Here is a 22,233-nt window from a genome sequence, read left to right as displayed (position 1 = left end):
TGTGAAGGAATGAATTACTTAATGTTAAATATAGTGGGAAGGGCAGAACATTAATAAATGTTACTAACCTTTCCGTTTCTTTTTTGGTTGTTAGGTATAAAATTTCCGCCACCATCAACAGATCATTCACTGGTTGGTGTGAACTTTACCCACGGTCCTGCTACTGTCAAAAAGTTCTTGGACACAACCAGTGACATCTCACGTTTCTCATTAAAAGCAGTTACCTCTCAGATGAATAATTCAGAGAAAGTTATTTCCCATCAGATATCAGGTTTTGAACATGCGGATCATACTATAACTACAAATCTCAGTCTGGAGGAACTGGTAGTTTCTGTGAAACACCCAAGTTCCTTAAGCATTAACCCAAACAGTTCCCATGCTAAAGCAAAGGATGTTACACCGAGTACCATCCAAACAGAGGCAGGAGGGCATAATTCTCAAATCAACAGGTCTGCCCAAGGTTACATGCAATTTAAGGATGAGTTTACATCATCAGTTACTAGAGCCATCACTGTTTTGCCAGAAAAGCCTGGATGGACCAAAATATCAACTTGTGCTGAATCTCCTTGTTTTCTTGGTGTTTCCTGTGTGCCAACTGCAGATGGTCATTTCCGATGTGGACGATGCCCCTTTGGATATTACGGAGATGGTATCAATTGCAGAGGTAGTATGAAAATTCTTTAGAAGATAGAAAGAAAACTAATTAGTTCACATTTAAGTAATTAAGAAGAGATTCTTTTTTATGTATTAATTTCTATTTACTCCATTTATTTCACCAATTTCTATTTATTTATTTATTGTTTGTGTATCCCCTCTTCACATTTCAAAAAAATTAACATGGGTGTTCCTGCATTATTTTTAGAAAGAACGTTTCTATTATATAGTACTATAAACTATATAATATAGTATAAATATGTTTTTGGGTATCTACTGTGTTCCAAGGTCTATAGAAACATTCTGTATCAATTATGTCATATAATCCATAAAGACTCCCTGTATTGAGTGTTATTTTTCCCATCATTCAGATGAGAACACAGAGCCTTAGAGGGCTAACTGACTTTCCTAGCATTAAGCAGCTAAAGAGATAAAAAAAGGATGTGAATAACATTGTTGTCTGGGTTCTTTTCATCTCACAATGGGCATTTAGCACTTTAAATTACTAATTCTGGCATATTTGCTTATTTGCATAAACTGTGTTTCTCTGTATTTCTTCCAGCTCTTGAGGAAAAAACAAGTTGGGCATCACTTTAATTTTGAAAGGAGCGTTTACTTCTTTTCATAATTATCAGTATTGTTTTCCTAGATGCAACTCAAATTTTTAGCTTTAACACTGTTGAAGCTATTTTGTGTTGTTATTTTGTTATTACTGTTTTGTGTTGCTTGTGTTTTGATTTGTTTGAGACCAACTTAAGCAATAGAGCTGTTGGGATATTCCCTTGTTGTCGGTATTACTGAGAGGTACGTTGTTTGTTTGTTTGTTTGTAGGAATAGTGATAATAATGACTTTCAGGACTTATATGTTCATAATATAAAACTCCATATTAACAACCACATACTTTTTGGTCACCTCAGAAAAACATTAAATGCCTAATATTTAGAATATATCAAGCACTTCAAGAAGCTTAAGGAATACAAACCTGTAAACTTAAGATGTGGTCCTAGTATCTTGCTCTTTGAAATTCTGATTATTTCTGACATTTACCAGCATTTATCTGATCAGTATCTGGAACTTTATTGACCTCTGTGAAAAGACTGGAATCCCATTTCTGGTTAGCAGCCATCTTCAACATCAGGCCTCGCAAAGGGAGTAATTACCACCTATGACACTTATTTCTGACCATATTAATCATGTTCTTCAGTCATTCTAATAGTAAAACAAATATAAGGGGGAAAATAACTTTATGGATAAATGCAATGGTTATTGCTTTAATAAGCAGCGTCAAAATTTTCAAATTTCAGAGATTTTTACTTTTCTTACAAGTAAGTCTATGGGCAACATGTATCAACAATTCATCCTTTTTCCTTTGATTTTTGCAGCCATTTGTAGACACCCATGTGGGAAAAGCAGGGAGTGTGTTGCCCCAAACATATGCAAATGTAAACCTGGTTATGCTGGCTCTAACTGCCAAACTGGTAGGTATAGAACTTGTTAGTTTGCATAATGAATTTAATTGATAATTGATATTTCTAAAACCTGAGCTTTTTTTTATACAGCTCTATGTCATCCTGATTGCAAAAACCATGGAAAATGTATTAAGCCTAACATTTGTGAATGTCCCCCAGGGCGTGCTGGAGCAACCTGTGATGAAGGTGATAATTCAAATTAAAAATCAAATAATAGAGCCAAGATAAAACACTTTTTTAAAGCTTTTTTAAAAAGATAATTCCGTTTTACTGTGTCTTTACTCATATATATTCATTAATGTTGGGGAGGATGTCTAAGCTTTTTAATGTTTTCTAAAAATAATTTATTTGAAGATTTTAAAAACTTCAATTTCATTAGAAATCCAAAGAGTAATAGCTTATTTGTCCTTGGTAAAATTGTCTTCGGAAATATCTTGGATATTTGGTTTTAAGGTGCCATATCCCTACATATATTTTAGCTTCAAGTAAAGGACACCTGATTATTGAATGACTTGTCAAACATGACTCCAAGAAAGTGCTAAATACCAAATAATTAGAAGATATTAGGTAATAAAAAGAATCCTAAAAAGTGATTTTTAAAAACGTCTATAGGCACATAATTTTATTACTTTGGTTGAAATCTTAAGAGGGGAGTTTCTTAAATGACATTTTTTAAATATTTTAAAGAAACACATTTGTTATTTTTAATGTTTTAAAGAATATACTTTGATAGACAGTACAAATAATTATTAATAATCTAAGAACCACACTAAATACTTCCATGGCAAGGCAAGGTACAAAATAACAAATTAAAGTAAATCCAGCGTGAACTAATAGAAACATGTAATATCGATGACATAGGAAAATAATTATGGAAATATAGAAGTATTCTATTTTTAGGGGAGGAGTGTGTGTCTCACTTTGCAGAAGAAACCTAACATGGTATATTTCCATTCAGTTAACCAACAGTTTTATAAACCAAAACATGATGATGATTTGTTGGTGTTTTGAGAGTATCAACTTGTATGGTCAATCCCACAGAACTAAATTTCATAGTAAAAGCAAGCCGAGTTTATTATAAATTGCTTTTACAACACAGTTTATTGTGGCTATGATTCATAAATATAAACATATATATTCTTAATTATGATCTGACTTAATAACATAATTTTTGTCTGTAGAACATTGTAGTCCACCTTGTCGACATGGTGGCACCTGCTTGGCTGGAAATCTCTGCACTTGTCCTTATGGTTTTGTAGGACCAAGGTGTGAAACAAGTAAGCAAAACTCTCTTGCAGCCTAATGTAATGAAACTGCTCCTTTTAATAGTTGATGCCTTTAATACTAAGGTAAACCCAAACACTAAAAAATATACATTCCTGGGGCACCTGGGTGGCTCAGTCAATTAAGCATTCGACTTCAGCTCAGGTCATGATCTTGTAGTTCATAAGTTCGAGCCTCGTGTCAGGCTCTGTGCTGACAGCTCAGAGCCTGGAGCCTGCTTCGGATTCTGTGTCTCCCTCTTTCTCTGCCCCTCCACCACTCACGTTCTGTCTCTCTCTCAAAAATAAATAAACATTAAAAAAACGAACAAACATACATTCATGATTTATTATGACAGTTGTTATTCTGTATGCCACTGGGAACACTGGATTCCAGTACTAAGATAAAGAAGTTTGTTCTTGTAAACAACTCTCTCCTTACCCTATCCATGACCATTTCTTAGAGATAATAAGAATTCCAGTTTGTTGATTTGCCTATAAGTTTATCTTGTTTATTTATATCTAAAATTATTTTCATTAGTAACTAATAATTTTCTTAAATAGCCAACTCTTATTTACCATTCAGCTCAATGATTTTCTTCTTTCCCCAACTCTGTTACCAAAAAGTAACTGAATGTGACAATTGGAGACCATTTAAAGCCAAGGAATAGGTTATTTTTATTTTTCTCTCTGAATTTATTCATTAGAGGATATGATTGGCAGTTATGAGCTACCTAGATAATACCCAATAACATGACCAATTCCAAGCCTAATTTAGCTTGCTTTTATTTTTATTCTGTGATCTTAGTGATTTGTAACAGGCACTGTGAAAATGGAGGTGAATGTCTTACACCAGATATTTGCCAGTGCAAGCCTGGCTGGTCGGGACCTACTTGTGGTACAGGTAAAATCAGGATTTTTTTCAATGAATAAGTCAGGTAAAAAAAAAAAATGTTAAATGCACCAATGTCCTAAACCAGCACCCAAAAGCATTAAACTAATCTGACAAGATTAGTATGAAGTTTTAATAAAAGTATCTTTTATTTTTATTCTTTTTCTTCCTGTATCAGGCCATAGAGTATATTTCAGCTTTAGTGTTATCTAGCCCAACCAGTACTTCTTTTTTTTGTTTTTTATGCCTTTATATTCTCATCATCCACTTGCCTTATAATGGAGAGAAATAAATATGTGTTACATCTCAATCTTCAATCTCTTTCACGTTTTTTTTTTTATCACAGCACAGACATTCTGTTTCAAGAAACATTCAAGCAGTTGAATTAAACGACACCATCACTCTATTCCATGTCTTTATCAGAGTATCAGGCTTAATTTTTTGCCAGCAATGTTTGCAGTTATCTGTGTTTAATTTATTCCATTGTGATCTAATGACTTTTCTGAACATAAGTTTAACTTAATGTTTATAGTTTGCGAACTATGTGTGAAGCATGATCCAAGGGGAAACAAAGATCAATTTGATTTTTGCTTTGACTTCAAGTAGCATGTCATTAGTGAAGAAGACACAGGATACAATAATTTTAAATGACTGTGGTACAAGTTGGATTATAATAGGTAATGTAATTAATGCACAGTTCCTTGGAAGCAGAGAAGACAGAAATTCATTCTGGCAAGTGCAGTTTGGAAGAAGATAGTATTGAGGTAGACTTTGGAGAATGGGTAAAGTCTGAGTTGGAAAATGGAATTAGGGGTGCCTCTCAAAGGGGAACAAAGGTAAAGAAGCTAAGCAGAATGCTTTTGAGTGTGCTAGGACTTGAGCACAGTGTTCCTAATTGAATTGAGATGGAGGCCTAAAGAAGTGTATTTGAGTGGATTACAGACTGTCCAGTTAGTGCTGAAATGTCTTCTAATTTCCCATCATTGTTTTCAGCTTGCAGAGGGAATTCTGAATTCTAATCATAACCTCCATATTCTTAGCTTGGTATTGTTTGTAAACTTAGTGAACAGACTTTCAAAGCTATTATCCACTTATTTTATTCCTCTTATGTTTGGCAAAGTCAAATTAATTATAGGTTATGGCTTTTCCTTGCAGTAAAAATAAAATATTTCATTAGGCACCATTTTGTACTTCAGTGCAGCTTTCATTTTTTAAATAATAAAACTTTTATGGTCTCTCTTCCCCCTGCTGTTCATTAGCTTTGTGTGACCCTGTTTGCCTCAATGGTGGTTCCTGTGATAAGCCAAACACTTGCTTCTGTCCAAATGGATTCTTTGGTGCGCAGTGTCAGAATGGTAATTATTCTTTCTTTATGAATACAAAGAGAAAGGCATAAACAGAACTCTGAGTAAACACAAGACAAGTATCAAAGGGGACAGTGCTATTTTTTTCTCTTTCTTGTGATGTTACAGTTGTGGCTGCTTAATGACCAGATCCTGAAAATGTATGAGTTATTATATAAAATATTTATATTTGGGGTGCCTGGGTGTCTCAGTCGGTTGAGCATCCGACTTCAGCTCAGGTCATGACCTCACAGCTTGTGAGTTCGAGCCCCATGTCAGGCTCTGTGCTGACAGCTCAGAGCCTGGAGCCTGCTTCAGAATCTGTGCCTCCCTCTCCCTCTGCCCCAACCCACTCGCATTCTGTCTCTGTCTCTTTCAAAAATAAATAAACATTAAAAAAATTTTTAAATAAAATACTTACATTTATTCACTATACATTAGGCTCCCAATTTTGGCACTTGTCCATGCAGTTTTGTAGGATCAAGGTGTGAACCAAATAAGCAAAATTCTCTTGGAGTCTGTTGCATGCAATGGTGTCATTTTTTCTGCCCTCACAGCAAAAATGTTTGATTTATGGTCCACTAATGCCCACTATTACCTCATGATCTCTCAACATTAGTTTTATTAAACACTTGTGAAAAGTTAGCTATGCACAGCACTGGGCAAGGTGATATCAGGTCATACAGATGCATCGTTCCCCCCCCCCCTTCGTGGCCTGCTATTTCAATACTTTCGCTGATATAGAAATGTGATGGATTTTTTCAGAATAATGAGCATGTCCTGAGGATGACAGTGTAGGTATGAGTTAATGTCAATAAATGAAATTTAAACTGTATTTTCCACATCTTCGTATCTTTGAACTTTTGCAAAATGCAGAATAGATTTTTTAGTAAAATGTGTCAGAGGCTGTCCTAATTTAATTCCTAAAACATATTCTTTTTGGGGCATGTTATACTTTGAAGTGATTTAATTTCTTTTATTTGGAGGTTGACTGGGATTCTTAGGTTGCAGATGAGGTAGAGAACAAACTACCACTGAAGTACAGGCGTAGCAAATGAGTTCCTCTAGTTAAGATTTCCTTCAAGGAACCACTTTGTGAAATGGGAAGATGTAAAAACCACGTTAAAGCAAACCTTGAAAACCAAGTGACTATGTCTAACCCCATATTTCTGAGTTATAGGTATAGTTTTGACTCAGAATTTAAGAGGGATATAAAAGCTGGTATCTCTCATGCTCCTTGCAGTAGATGTAAGATATAGTGAGAAAATGTCTCTAAAACTTATGTGCCAGCAGTATTACTGAGAAAGGAGGAAATCTCTAAATTATTAAGTATTGAACTAAAAAGCATCTGTTGAACATATGTTAAAAGGTTTTGGAATTAGCTGGCCTCTAAAACCTCCTAGCTGGCATGGATTTTGAAATCAAAGTCTCCAGCATCAGACTTCCTGACTTTTTAGATTTGAACCACACAGTTGCCATAAGGAGCGAGACGTACATACTGTAAGTGCATGGCTGGCTACCATGAATAATAGTACAATTGTTTTTAAGAAATGCTACAGGAGATGCAGAAGAAATAAAAAACATTAGCTTTATTCTTATCAGATCACATCCTCTCATGAGCCTCTGTGAGCCCAAATGGTGGGAAGGGAAAATGGTATACACATTCAAAGTCACTGAATAAAAATATGCAGAAAATGGATAAAATATTTATCCACACAAGATATTGTGTGTTCTATAGGATTTCAAATGAGGAAGATAAAAATTGAACCAGAGACATAACGAAAGAGTTAAACTACTCCATTCATAATCAAGGCTTATAATGTGTCACTGGAGAGTTGTCTAAATACATTTTATATCCTTCAAATCCTTGAATGTCATGAGTCCATTCCACATGGTAGGTGAGGCTGGATTACTTAGCTCCCTTTGGAGTCTCATGGAATATCTGTGTGAGGCCTAGAGAATATATAGGTATATATGTAGGTAGATTTTCTCCTAAACTTCCTTTTCCTAAAATGGGACTAGATGTGGAGAAGATCAAACCTTTATATTAATATATAATCTCTTTATATTACTTTATTTACATATGTTTTGTTGTGTAAATGTAGTATTTATCTCTACACTCAAGTTTTGTGGTATGGATGAGTATTGATTATAGCAAGGTTACCCATTATATATTGTTTTTTTATTTTTGTTTTAGTTTTAAATTTCTAACCATAAGTATTTCCTACTGTGTTTTTGCAATAGAACAAATACATTTTTTTTCTAATACTAGAAATGATCTAAGTTGTATTAAGACTAGGAAGCAGAAAATGTACTTTTTATAAAAAGTACCAAATAAACACCAGGGAAAGTAGACTGAAGCATTAATCAGAAAAGGTTCAAACTAAAAGAGTGGAAATTATCCATTTGCTAAAATCATTCAGTTATTTTGTTTTTATACATAAAGTACTAAATTATTTTCAGTTTTGAATCCATTTGAAATTAGTTGATTTCTTTTCTTAGACTGGAAATAAAGTAGCTCTTAAAGATGGATCTAATTCAAAACTGGGAATTAGTCTACGATAGCCTTGTTACCAAAATCAGTTAATTTGACATTTGTTTTTAAAATACAAATTAAAATCCATTTAATTATCATTTAGAGAAAAAAATAAATTTCTTGTTAGGCGGGTTTGCCTATGTATTATTTTTTTAAATAAAGGCATTTATTGTCATATCTGCAAGAAACATGAAGCAATATAAATCTTCTCATAAAAGATGATAAATATTAACTTCTGAATTCCATGAAGCAGAAGCATATACATAGAAGATACTAGTACAATGTAGTCAAGGTTATCTGATAAATATTCCTAACAAAGCCAGGGATTTATTGTTAAAAGGATTTTTCACTAAGTTTTTTAGGAGTAAGTCACATACTAAGCTCTGCCTTTATGACCTCAGTTAGGTATTCAAAAGTCAACTAAAAATTATTTTCTGAAAATCATATGATATATTGTTGGGATTTTTCTATTTTCCACAGGAATAGGTGCATTTCTTATTTTGAGCTAGGTTATGACTCACTTTCTTGGTTCTGCCTGGATCATTTTACTCTTTACTTCTAAGAAAGGTGAATCATAAGATAAGGTTTGTGATTTAAGCACTATAATATCAAAGATGCCATTTGTTATGAATACTTCATCAATACCTTTCAAATTGTGCTAATCCACTAGCTGCTTAAAGCTATAAGCATTGGATTTTATGATTTAGAAAGGATAGTGTTAATGATTTGCAGATGTGATCTTTTATTTTAATAGCACATTTCTCTGCCTTATGGCCCCATAGATAACAAGCACATGATGCAATATGTAATATATAATAATTGAATATGGAGTATTCTCAGATTGCTGCCATGTGTTCTTTTAGCTATCTGTCACCCTCCCTGTAAGAATGGTGGCCGCTGCATGAGAAATAATGTGTGCACCTGTCGTGAAGGATACACTGGTAGGAGATGCCAAAAAAGTAAGATACCACTAAATGTGTTTTTTAACTACAGGTAAAGCAAACACTTTAAATAGCTAAACTATTGCCATTTGAGGGCTGATATTTCATGCTTTTACCTTAAGGTATCTGTGATCCCATGTGCATGAATGGAGGAAAATGTGTAGGACCAAACATTTGCTCTTGTCCTTCTGGCTGGAGAGGGAAACAATGCAACACACGTAAGAAGAATACTCTTAAAAAAATTTTTTTTATGTTTATTTGCTTTAAACGTTAAAGAGAGAGAGTATAAGTGGGGAGAGGTGCAGAGAGAGAGGGAGACATAGAATCTGAAGTAGGCTCCAGGCTCTGAGCTGTCAGCACAGAGCCCAAAGCGGAACCCAAACTTCACGAACCCGTGAGATCATGACCTGAGCCGAAGTCGGACACTTAACCATCTGAGCCACCCAGGAGCCCCAAGAGTAATACTCTTAAATGCTACATCCACATGAGAACATCAAGCAGAATTTACTACACAGGGCATTTTCTTTTGTTTTGTTTTGTTTTTATTTTTGATTCTTTGTTCCTACTTTAGGGGATTTTTTTGTGAACTGGAGTGAAATGCCAACTGTTCTGAATTCATTTCTTCAGGCTAGCAGAGAAAGAGGATATGCTGTATTTTCCAGTCTGTCCACTTTGATTGCCATGATACATGACAAGTTCTTTAAGTCCTGTCTCCCTCTCTAAGGAAGGGTCAGGGGAAGGTGTAAAAAATTCCTGATTCCGGGGCACCTGGGTGGCTGGGTTGAGCGTCCAGCTTTGACTGAGGTCATGATCTCACAGTTTGTGAGTTTGAGCCCTACCTCGGGCTCTCCACTGTCAGCACAGAGCCCACTTCAGATCTTCTGTTCCCCTCTCTCTCTCTGCCCCTCCCCCACTCACGTGCGCTCTCTCTCAAAAATAAAAATAGGGGCGTCTGGGTGGCGCAGTTGGTTAAGCGTCCGACTTCAGCCAGGTCACGATCTCGCGGTCCGTGAGTTCGAGCCCCGCGTCGGGCTCTGGGCTGATGGCTCAGAGCCTGGAGCCTGTTTCCGATTCTGTGTCTCTCTCTCTGCCCCTCCCCCGTTCATGCTCTGTCTCTCTCTGTCCCAAAAATAAATAAACGTTGAAAAAAAAATTCTTAAAAAAAAAAAATAAATAAATCATTAAAAAGAAAATTACAGATTCCATGACTGCATCTCAGGCCAACCAATTCAGAACCTTCCAAGGTGGGTCACTCTACTTTCAACTCTGGCTAGGTTTAGAGTTGATAACAGCTCTCCTCATTCAAACGTTTCATTTTTTCCCCTTTTTATAAATTACTCTATAAAATTAGCAGCTATTATAATGTGCTGGTCAAGGTGAAAAATAAGACGTAACACCAATGTCCCACAAATTGAGGAAAAGTTAAATCACGATGCATTCGATCAGTGGAACATTATACAACCATTAAAATCACCTTATTCAAGAATCAGCAGTGACATTGGAAAATGTTCTTGATAAAATGTTAAGGGAAAAGCTCCTTTAAGTCATTAACTTTTAACTGTTTCTCTTTTTTTTCTTCAGTGAATTTTTTTGTGGTTTATGTGAGTACTTGACTGGCAAATTAAATTGTTAATTTGTTTGTATTTCTATTTGCAGCTATCTGCTTTCAGAAATGTAAAAATGGTGGCGAATGTATAGCTCCCAGTATATGCCACTGTCCTACCGCATGGGAAGGAGTGCAGTGTCAAATACGTAAGCCTACAAAATTTGTTTTTTACTCTATGTTCTGAACCTGAATCTGTTACAGTTATTAAACAAAGTGTAATGTGAGGAGAAATCATAGAGAAAAAAAATCCCATAATGCTTATACATTAAAAAAAAAAAAGGGGTTTTGGAAATAAAAGGAAATCTTCATTCATTGTTATATCCATTTAAAAGAAGAAAATTTGGTAAAATATGTTAATATTTTGTGTGACACAGATAACTCCAAATTATGGTCTCTGGGCTATCTTGGAAGTTCTCTCAGGTGTGAAGAAGGTTTTTAGCATAAACTTTCAATATTTTTTCAGATTATGAGAAAGATACATACCACTCATGAAAATCATGGAAAATATGAAAAAGTTCCAAAAACTAAATTGTCCCACATTCTACCATCCAAAAGAAATTCCTGTTGTGATTTTAGTATTTTAGTATATTTCCCTTTTGTTTTAGTTAAAAATTTTACATTCATGGGGCCTCAGGGTATTGAAGAAGATCAAGGATCTAATATTGAAATTTATGAAAACTTGAAATAACATGTTAAAATATTAACAAAGATTAGCTTCATGAGAAAAACTAGAAGTCTCACCCTCCAAATATTTTCAATTGATCAATAATTATATCATCTTAAAACTGGTGATCCAAGTGTATTGTAAACTGAAATTATACAGTTGCAAAATGACCATGTGTTTTTACAAAAAATACCTGCCCTGCTTTTTGATGTCTTATGAACCACACTTGTTTCCATATATCACAGATTTCACATATAATTTTCATGACTTTTAGAGTGTATTTTATTAGTAAGTGCTATTACAATTTATACATTTTTCATCTTAGGAAAATATTATCAAAGAATTCACTTCTAATACTTAAGAAATATGTGCTCAAAAATCACTAATTCTCATTGGGAGTTATATGCGATAAAATGGTAGAAAAAAGAGCCATCACCCTTAATTTGGGCTGCTTATTCTGGAGAGAGGTCTTTGTGGACCATGAAAGAGAATGATGAGATATTAGAAGCACGTTAATGTGGAAACATGCTCCAGTAAGTGTGGATTGAGGTACTCTGAGTACAGCCTGAAGATGTGCACTTTTTTTTTTTCCACCTTGAAGCACTTCTGTGTGAATTTTTCAAAGTCCCTTTCCTCAAAATACTTAATTTCCAACTTCCAGAAACTCTGTATATTGACATTATTTGACCAAGATGTCTGACTGCCGTCTGCTGGAGAGCTATTGTAACAAATATGCAAATCTATGATGTCTCTGGTGTGAAAAGTACTCCCTCAGCTGTGGGGCTTTGTGTATTGCACAGCCTGCCCAGCTACACATGGCATCACTGATAAAAACGTAATCTTTTAATACTGCACTTCCACCAAAGAGAATATTGTTCTTGAATTTTGCAAGCTTTCAATATGAACTCTGGAAGCAGATACCTCTCTCATGAAAAATAACTGTATTGTATGTAATTGTATATTATACGTATTTTCACTTAATATGACTTAAAAGCATTTTCTGTGTCCTTCAACACATAACTTTGAACAAAATATTATATAATCTATGCCACTGTATGTATATCTATTCTATATATATAATAAATAGATAGATAGATAATTCACTTGACTTTTTCCCTAATGTTGAACATTGTAGTCATTTACAAGTTATTACTATAATAAGCATTTTCTTTCTATAAGTAGGTAGGTAGATAGATGATAACATAGGTGGATACATTAGGTAGATGATAGATAACTAGACTGATATTGAATTATATTGAGATAGATATAGGTATTTTTAAATTTCATGAGGAGAGGGGTGCCTGGGTGGCGCAGTCGGTTAAGTGTCCGACTTCAGCCAGGTCACGATCTCGCGGTCCGTGAGTTCGAGCCCCGCGTCGGGCTCTGGGCTGATGGCTCAGAGCCTGGAGCCTGTTTCCGATTCTGTGTCTCCCTCTCTCTCTGCCCCTCGCCCGTTCATGCTCTGTCTCTCTCTGTCCCAAAAATAAATAAACGTTGAAAAAAAAATTAAATTTCATGAGGAGAGATTCTGAGGAAGAAATTGCTGGTGTAAAAATCTTTAGGAAGTTTCTAATACAGTTGTTTCACATGAAACTTCCAATGATAGCATATTAAATTGTCAGTTTTCTATACACTGGCCAGTACTGCATTGTGTCTTTTAAATCTTAGCTACATTATTAAGCAAATTATGAATGCTTATATTACTGATTTGAATCTCCTCTCTAAAGAAAACAAAAACATATAGCCACTGTTTAAAAGGTAGCCAATGAAAATTTTGTTTGCTTTAATAATATCTTTACAGAATTGTGAAACTGTTGTGTTGAGTTTTGGGTGTTTTGTTTTTTGATGTGTGTGAGTATGTGTGTCTGTGTGTTTTGGCTGCACAAGAATGGGAGTACCATTGGTCATTCATAAAATCTTAATGACCATGCTTCAGACCACCAGAAGAGAATATGTCACAACCATTTGTGTCAAAGAATGGTCATTGTAATTTTTTTTATATTCCAGCAATTTGCAAACAAAAGTGTCTTTATGGAGGCAGATGTGTATTTCCTAATGTGTGTTCTTGTCGCAATGGATATTCTGGACCCAAATGTGAAAAGAAAGTACAGGTATTTTAAATTTTAAATGGAAAATAAATATTAGATATTGCTATCTGCTATCTACTCAGATATTTTGCTTAGCAATTGACATCTATGTGTTATTGTTTGATTTTCATTGATTTCCAAATAAAAAACATGCACAGATTTACTATTTGCCTCTGAAACTAAAAACAGTATCGTTTTTGTGTCATTGTAGTTACCTTATTATTCAAAATTCTGATGTTCACTTAAAGGATTTCAATGTGTAGATATGACTTTCAAGTGTAATACTATTCTATTTTATGGCACTGGAACTGAAAGAGAATAATATTCTTCAAAAGGGACTTAAGACACCACAAATATTTTTTATATATAATTTATTGTCAAATTGGTTCCATACAACACCCAGTGCTCATCCGAACAGGTGCCCTCCTCTATGCCCATCACCCACTTTCCCCTCCCCCCCACCCCCATCAACCCTCAGTTTGTTCTCAGTATTTAAGTGTCTCTTATGGTTTGCCTCCTTCCCTCTCTGTAACTTGTTTTTTTTCCCCCTTCCGTTCCCCCCTGATCTTCTGTTAAGTTTCTCAGGATCTACATATGAGTAAAAACATATGGTATCTGTCTTTCTCTGTGTGACTTATTTCACTTAGCATAATAAAAAAAAAAAAAAAGAGAGGCAGAGAGAGAAAGGGAAAGAGAGAATCCTAAGCAGACTCCATGCTGTCAGCACAGTCCTGACATGGGGCCAAAATCCAGAGCCTGATGCTTAACCGACTGAGCCACCCAGGCGCCCCTAATCTGTATTGGTTTTAATTTTAAAAGCAATTATATGCTATTTAGCACTTCAGAAAGCCCAAGGGTTGTGAGTATCAAAGTATCCTGGAGTCCTGTAATTTGAAAAATGATAAGGAATTTTCTTTTTGAAGCGTGATACTGGATCAGTCTAGCTTAGAGGCAAAGTGGACGTGCACATGTGTTTCTCCTTGCACTGGTATGCATCCTGGTTGGATATGGCCTCCATTTTGAAAACACAAACAAAAACAAGTTCATAACAGTACTGTGGTTTGAAAACCAGAAAACAAAAGCTATTGAGTGCCTGTTTGATCAGCTGTTGTTGAGAACAATAAAAACAATAAAAATGTGAATTCCCTGGTTCAAAGACAGCTTTTACACATGTATTATTTCATTTTATTTGAGATTTTTATGGCACAGAAAGTTCCATGAGCTCAAAAGCTTTCAACTCCACTTTGACTTACTAAATTAGGTGATTTCTCTGTAATCTATTTTTATCTATTTCTTTACTACCTGAATCCTTCCTCAGATAATCTTCATCTCCTCTAATGGGGACGTTTCTCAGACTGTACCTGGAGCCATTTTAAGGAAGGAAAGAACAGAGAGTCGTGGAGAAGGAATAGGAAAACAAAATGAGACTAGCTCAGGGACCACATGTCCTGAATACTATAACCTGTTCATCCAAATTCTTGACTTCAATTCTCACTTGAGCTTTATTCAGTTGTTCATTGGTGTCATTACTTTTATTTATTTACTTACTTACTTACTTACTTATTTTTCCTTGGGCTCCAAAACATAGGGTAAAAAACAAATTTTTAGGCAGGAAAAAAATAATAAAACAACTACTGTTTTGGGCATTCAGAACCCTCCCTGGCTCCTCCCAGCTCCCTTCAGGCCTACCTTCCTGGCCCTTCTTCAAGCATCCTGAGGTAGTGAGGGGAAAAAAGAAATGGAAGATAGTGATTAGGTTGGGTTGCTAGAATTTCAATGAAAACAACAGCAGAGAATTACTAGCCAGAAACAAAGAATACAAAGAAAGGAGAAATGGGCAAAAGAGGTGCTAAAGAGGGGTAGGTGGCTTTGAGAGGCCTCAGAACTTGCTGCCCAGCTGCTAATTACATTTAGCATTGGACCTGCCACTTGTTCACTCTGTGACCTTCAGCAAGATATTGAACCCAAGTCTCAGCTTCTTCATCTGTCATATGGTACTAATAACACCTAATCATAGGGTTGTTAAAGGACTAACTATGTTCACATATGTGCCTGGTGTGTAGAAAACACTATGTCAGTTTGTTACTGGTTATTACATTGAATAGAGGAATAGAGAGCCATGGAGAAGGAAAAGGACGAGGAAAAAGACTGGAGAGAAATGTTGCAACGCATTGAAAACAGTCTTTTCCTGAAGGGTATCAGGAAAAAACGTGCTTGGTTTTATTGAGCAGGGATGTTTGTTGAATGTAATTTTTCTTCAAGGTGGAGTCATGTAATATCCAAGCTCCAATTAGTCACAACTATTTTGATACTTAAATATAATCTGGGCGCACCTGGGTGGCTCAGTCGGTTAAGTGTCCAACTTCGGCTCAGGTCATAATCTCACGGTTCGTGGGTTTAAGCCCTGTGTCAGGCTCTGTGCTGACAGCTCAGAGCTTGGAGCCTGCTGTGGATTGTGTGTCTCCCTCTCTGCCCCTCCCCTGCATGTGTTCTTTCTCTTTCTCAAAAATAAATAAACATTAAAAGAATTAAATAAATAAGATCTGGATTAGACCTCAGTTTTACGAAAGCAGTGTTTGGTCTCTAATAGCAAATGTAGAACCAAAAGCTTTTTGTATCACGTCAGAGAGGAAGAGGTAGCAAACAATGAATAAGGGTCAAGTGGTTTTCCTGTATTCATTGAAACTTGGTTTCCCACTTCTTACTACAGACAAAACGCCATTAATATCAAGTATATCACAAGCCTGTCTTAAGAATGGAAATTTTATTCAGAAAAAGTTGAAGATAACTACTTGAAGTTTATTTGAACATCATTTTTAAAATTATTTTGAAGACTGAAGAAACTAATCAAATGTAGAATGCTGTTATCTGGTCATTGTTAGAGAAAAGCAAAGAAGAAATCCAGGTCATTTGAATTGACTTTGAAATGTGATTTGATATTTACATATGGAGATGATGCATCCGATATTCAAGACATTCACATTATCTAATAAACTGAATATCTCCCAATTCTTACCGTGATGGTTGGTGTCTTTATCATTAGGGATCAGTCAGCATAACAGAAACCATGTGATGTACCCAGATATAAAGTATTTAAAGCAGAATTAGGAAATCTCAGGATTGTTGGAAGGGTTGGGGGTAAGGGTGGGGACAGGAGGAGGTAGAGGTCGGGAAAGCAACTGCTGAAGGTCAGAGAGATTGTTCTTGAAGATGTTAGCCTAAAGCACCAAGCAGATTTCAGCTTTCTTGGAGCTGCTGCAATACTTGACAATCTTCAGAAACTCCACTGACTGTCTCAAGCTGTCATTACAGAAAATTTGCTGGGAAGCCACTGTGAATCTTTTATCTATCCAAATATCTAGCTGCAAACACCTCTGAAAAAAATGACTTCCCACTTCCATCTTCTCTCTCTCTGGAAAGCTTTTCTCACTGGCAAACCCTAACCCAGAAACACACAGAGAAGGGGGTTCTGGAAAATGTAGTCCTAGCCTTAGAAGTAACTGACAGTAGTACCAGGGAGACAACAGTGAGCTAACAAAAGATATACCCTGCATCTTGTGGCTTTGGACCATATTCCAGAGATCACGCCATCATTTTTCTGTGATAAAAACACCATATTTAGTTTTGCCTATTTTCCACCTCCAGTCTTTCTACTTCTCTGACCTGTACCATTTCTGGACAAGTTGAAAGGAATAATGAAATTCTGGTTTTAGAAGATTTACTTGCTCATTGTGTTTAGATGTAAAAAGGACATGAAGATGTCTGTTTCACTTTCCATTCTTTTGGTACCATGATCTATTTGGGTGTAGAAGCAAGAGACAAAAGATCACAAAATCAAGTCTTTCTATAAATAATGAAAGAGGGGTCCCTGGGTGGCTCAGTCAATTAAGCCTCCAACTTCAGCTCAGATCATGATCTCACGGTTCATGGGCTCGAGCCCTACGCCAGGCTCTGTGCTGACAGCTCAGAGCCTGGAGCCTGGTTCAGATTCTGTCTCCCCCTCTCTCTGCCCCTCCCATGCTCATGCTCTGTCTCTCTCTCTCTCTGTCTCTCAATAATAAATAAATGTTAAAAAAAATTTAAAAAAAAAGTGAATCCTTGATGGAAGCAAAATTTCATGACATTAACTGTTGGGGAAGTGGGTAAAGTCAACAAGGTATATACATATAATTGAAACATTTGTCTTTGAGATAAAAATAATTATAGGTTATATACAGTTATAAGTCTTTCCTATCTCAGATTTGACCTCAAACTATCTTTTTCAAATATACTTTTATTTTACTTTGAACATATTTATTTTAAATCATACAAGTTTACAGAACTCATTTTGTTATTTTAAGTGGAAATACTGAGCGTTCCTAAGCCATGTTTAAACTATAAGACTAAGACATTATTAGAATAAAATTATGCTAATGTTGAGAAGAACCTTTTAAGTAATAGCATCCAATGTCAGAATTAAAGAGATTTTAATTTATTTCATATTTGCTGAAAGGTAGTTTAAAGAATTTTTGAAGAAAACAATGTTTCACTATATTTTATTTCATTACTAAAAATACAGATTATTATAAATGCAAAATAAACCTTTGACACTTAGTGTGTACTTATATGTTTACACTCTTATGAAAATGTAAGTACTAGAAGGGGTCCTGGGTGGCTCAGTCGGTTAAGCATCTAACTTCCACTCAGGTCATGATCTCAGAGTTTGTGAGTTTGAGCCCGGCATCGGGCTTTGTGCTGACAGCTCAGAGCCTAGAGCCTGCTTCAGATTCTGTTTCTCTCTGCCCCTCCCCCGACCATGCTGTCTGTCTGTCTGTCTGTCTCTCTCTCTCTCTCAAAAGAAACATTAAATATATATATACATATATATAAAGAAAAATGTACTCTAGATAAAAATACTTTTTAAAATTTAATAATTAGAATTGAAATTCCTACAAAAATAGATGTAATAAAAATAGATATGATTTTAATATTTGTCTCTTTGTCACCTTTGCTCTGTAACAGCATAGCAACTTTATCAATAGCCTTACTAAATTAAATTTCAGTGTATACTTTTTAAGGCTAGAAGTTATAATCACTCAAGGATCTATTCTGAAATGTCTAAACTAACACTTTTAAATCTTTCATAAATATTTTCTAGATCCACACCAAGAACCCCATGTTACAATTACAATATTAATCAGTAGACTATCCATTTATAATAGATTTAATGGGCCTGTACATGCTAATAATGAAGAAATGTTATGGTTTACAGATTTTATATAAGAGCACTTCTTATGAAAGCTAATGACTCATGCAAATGAAAGTAATGTTTTAGAAATATAATCTGAGTTTAGAAAAGCAAGTAATTTGATAAATTTATGGAGAAGACATTTAATTTTTCCTTACTTTTTGTTGATATTTTCACATTTATTAACTTTAAAGTGTTTCATTCAAAATCCATTTGGATAATACTTGGAAGATAATGACTGTTAGACAATTTAAGCAAAAGTACTTTAAAATGTGGACCTTTCAATTTTTGCCTTATAAATCATTCTCCAAAAAGAATTCAGATTGTAGACCTTATTTAATATGCTTGGCTTTTTTGTGTTTATTCATGTTAACATTTAAATGAAATTTTTGAGTTGCCCAATATTCTTATCCTTTCTTTGATCCAGTATTTAAAATATGAACTTCTCTGTCTAAATTTTAAAATATGTCTACCAGCCCTTTATTCTAAAACATTAAGTATCATAATCTTTTTGGTAGAATTTTAAATACATCTTATTTTTCACATTCACAAATTATAAAATTTATCTAAATTGCAGCATACATAATAAAATTTTAGATTTTAAGGACAAACTATTTGGAAATATTTGGAGCCTATAATGGAACATATATATATTATACACATTTTACAAATATCATTGAAACTATGTAATTGTTTTTAAAGTATTTATGTGTTAGAGTTTAAACCAGGTATATTTATATTAGTTAAATGAATGTAATAATTTGCTTTTCTTTGTGCAACTTTAATAATTCATTCCTTAGGGTATATATGCCAGTTATTTCTAAAATGAGATCGAGTGACCTAAATTAATAAACATGTTAAATAGGGAAAAAACAATAAATACAAAAAACTTAAAAAAGAAACACTGTATTGTATCTACAATGTTATAAACTATAAATAAGAAGTAAATACTAGGCAGTTATAAGATTGTATTTTAAAAAAAAGAGGAATAGCCATCTCTTCATATAAAGCTTAGTAGATGACCTCCGTGGAATGTGTTAATTAATTCTTCTGTAATTGACTTTGAATAGCCCTGTAGCTGATATTTTCTCAGTCGCTGTTTGCCAATGATACAGAAAACATCAAGTCAGTTCTTGTTTTTAGAAAAAGAAAAGCCTGACAGTCTTAACATTGCATAAATCCTCAACACTTTTATTCATCTGATGAAGTGGATGAAATGGTATATTTGTAAACAGCAGCAAAATAGAGTTGTGCCGAAGCCACTAATATTTAATACTGAATAAGAAACATGGGACGCCTGGGTGGCTCAATCGGTTAAGCATCTGACTTCGGCTCAGGTCATGATCTCACGGTTCATGGGTTCAAGCCCCTCATTGGCTCTGTCCTGACAGCTCAGAGCTTGGAGCTTGATTCAGATTCTGTATCTTCCTCTCTCCCTGCCCTGCCCTGCTCTCACTCTCTCTCTCTCAAAAATAAATAAACATTACCAAAAAATGTAAAAAGAAAAGAAACATAAAGCCTTTTCCTAAATACCTTCCATTTTTCATAAAACTCAGCCCTCTAATCCTGAAAATGGGCTGCAAGAACTGACCCTGTTGATTACTTTGTCAGTTTTTTCCCCTAGCTTTCAATTTGCCTCCCAAGGACCTCCTCATATAACTCTTTCTTGATGTTGAAAACAATGGACAGCATCATTGTCACTGCGTCTTCTAATCATCTGTTCACAATGGCCTGGAATGCTCTGGAGTTTGCTGTGGACAAGTATGCTGGACTGCCACCCACCCCTGGTGTTGAAAATTGGACAACTGCTTTCAGTTTCCTTCATTTTCTATCTTGTCTCAGTTTGGTGAAAACTGCCTCTCCTCTCTAAGGTACGAATCATCAAGTTGAGGTTTAAGTTTGATTGAACTCAATGAAAATGGTGACTTAGTAAAAGGATATAGAGAAATCTCACAGAGGTTTCTGTGAGGCAAGACATGAAGTTGGATTTAATGGGAACCAGAAAGCAATTAAGAAAAGAGATCCACTCTTTTACTGAAGCTGTATAGATTATCTCCTCTTGGCTTTTTTGTCAACCTCTACTTCTCTCTACCCATTGCTGTCTGTCCTTTATTGATCCACCTCAGGATCCAACATGGCCACCAAATCTACATGACAATCTTTCAGTTCCCATAGCAGCCACCCATTGGTTAGAAACCATGTTGTTTAGTTCAAAAATCTTGAGTGAGAAAGACCTCAGAAAGTAATGAACAGTCAGAGGATTGGGTGGGCTTGAGCCAGTGTCCATGCCTGGGCAAACAGGTATGATCACAGCCAGAAAAGTCATATTGTGGGTGGAGCTGCCTGTGTTTAGCCTATGAGGAAGTTCATGTTCTGAGGTGGACATATAACTTCTGAGTACAGGAAGATCCCAGTATGCCAGAGTTTTCAGAATTTCATCTTTGTGATGCTGAAATTAATTGAGGTAAATAGGACAGAATAGGCCCCTATTCTCGAGAAGTTATGGTAATTTTAGGCAAAAAATTGTTGTCAAGGAAGATTTCTTATATTTGTTTCTGTTTTTTTTCATGTATTTAAGACAGGTAAACTAAAGCCCGTGTGAACAAATATATCTGCTAAAGGACAGTGCTATGTATGATATTATCTCCAGTCAACATCCACTTTATTTTCGTAAATTATTCAGTAGCACACTATGAGAATTAGAAGTGTTTTCTTGATTTGAAGTAGATCAATTATGTGATTATCAAATTATCAGGCAAATTGAGAGAAAAAAACCTAAAATGTATTGAACACATCAATTTTAACGTGTTTTTAACGGGATTTTAACCCATATTAATTATTTAGACCTCACAAAGCTTTTGAGATAGGGAGATTCTTCCCATTTTACAGATGAAGATCCTAAAGACCAGAATAGTCCATGATCTTGCTGCTCACATATTGTAGTGATTTTATTCGAATGCATATCTATCTGAAACCTAGGCCTATTATTTAACTTCATAGTACCACTTATTTAAAAAACAACAACAACAACAACAACAAGATTTTTCAGTGGCTTCTAATGGCTCAAGACCACCTGATAATTTCAGTAAAGGAGTCTATTTGGGCGTCTCTTTCCCTGTATCTTTTCAGTTCACAGTATGGTCTGATAACAGAAAACTATGCATGTTAAAATAAGACGTTTTCATTTATTCACTTATCCACCAAAAATAGGTATATATTTTTTTAATGGTTATTTATTTTTGAGAGAGAGAGAGAGAGAGAGAGAGAGAGTGCACGAGAGGGGGAGGGGCAGAGAGAGAAGGGGACAGAGGATCTGAAATGGGCTCTGTGGCTTTGTACTGACAGTAGGGAGCCTGATGTGGGGCTCAAACCCACAAACTGTGAGATCATGACCTGAGCCAAAGTTGGACACTCAACCAACTTAGCCACCCAGGTGCCCCATCTAGCAAAAATATTTTTGAAAGGAACATATTTCAAGAAGACTGTCTAAATTAGCAGCCTGTTTTATTTTAGCTGTGGAATATGCATCCTTATCTAGAAAGGTGTCTGAT

General features: G+C 35.2%; 1 protein-coding gene across 3 annotated transcripts; it reads left to right on the top strand.

Annotated features, from left to right (window-relative positions):
* Window positions 1-386: 386 nt before the first annotated feature.
* LOC121026791 (von Willebrand factor D and EGF domain-containing protein-like) lies at window positions 387-16,378 on the top strand. 3 transcript variants are annotated; one of them, XM_040469567.1, is made up of 11 exons: window positions 387-664; window positions 2,038-2,133; window positions 2,215-2,310; window positions 3,306-3,401; window positions 4,195-4,290; window positions 5,538-5,633; window positions 9,021-9,116; window positions 9,221-9,316; window positions 10,755-10,850; window positions 13,376-13,479; window positions 16,166-16,378. In XM_040469567.1, the coding sequence occupies exons 1-11, from the start codon at window positions 466-468 to the stop codon at window positions 16,178-16,180; spliced, it is 1,086 nt and encodes a 361-aa protein (XP_040325501.1). In that variant the 5' UTR covers window positions 387-465; the 3' UTR covers window positions 16,181-16,378. The 3 variants fall into 3 exon arrangements, with proteins under 3 accessions (XP_040325501.1, XP_040325502.1, XP_040325503.1); XM_040469568.1 differs by lacking the exon at window positions 9,021-9,116; XM_040469569.1 differs by lacking the exons at window positions 9,021-9,116; window positions 9,221-9,316.
* The last annotated feature ends 5,855 nt before the right edge of the window (window positions 16,379-22,233 follow it).

Source organism: Herpailurus yagouaroundi, unplaced genomic scaffold, assembly GCF_014898765.1.
Source record: "Herpailurus yagouaroundi ecotype Mexico unplaced genomic scaffold, PumYag 162483, whole genome shotgun sequence".
NCBI lineage: Eukaryota > Metazoa > Chordata > Mammalia > Carnivora > Felidae > Herpailurus > Herpailurus yagouaroundi.
The sequence above is the reverse complement of the archived record's forward strand: the minus strand, read 5'-3'. Positions and strand labels throughout refer to the sequence as shown.

Excerpts from the sequence above, each read along its gene's own strand:
- LOC121026791 (XM_040469567.1), top strand. The coding sequence starts at position 466 with ATGCAATTTAAGGATGAGTTTACATCATCAGTTACTAGAGCCATCACT. Across the intron at positions 2,134-2,214 it reads TGGCTCTAACTGCCAAACTG|CTCTATGTCATCCTGATTGC; the intron begins GTAGGTATAGAA and ends TTTTTTATACAG. Across the intron at positions 2,311-3,305 it reads TGGAGCAACCTGTGATGAAG|AACATTGTAGTCCACCTTGT; the intron begins GTGATAATTCAA and ends TTTTGTCTGTAG.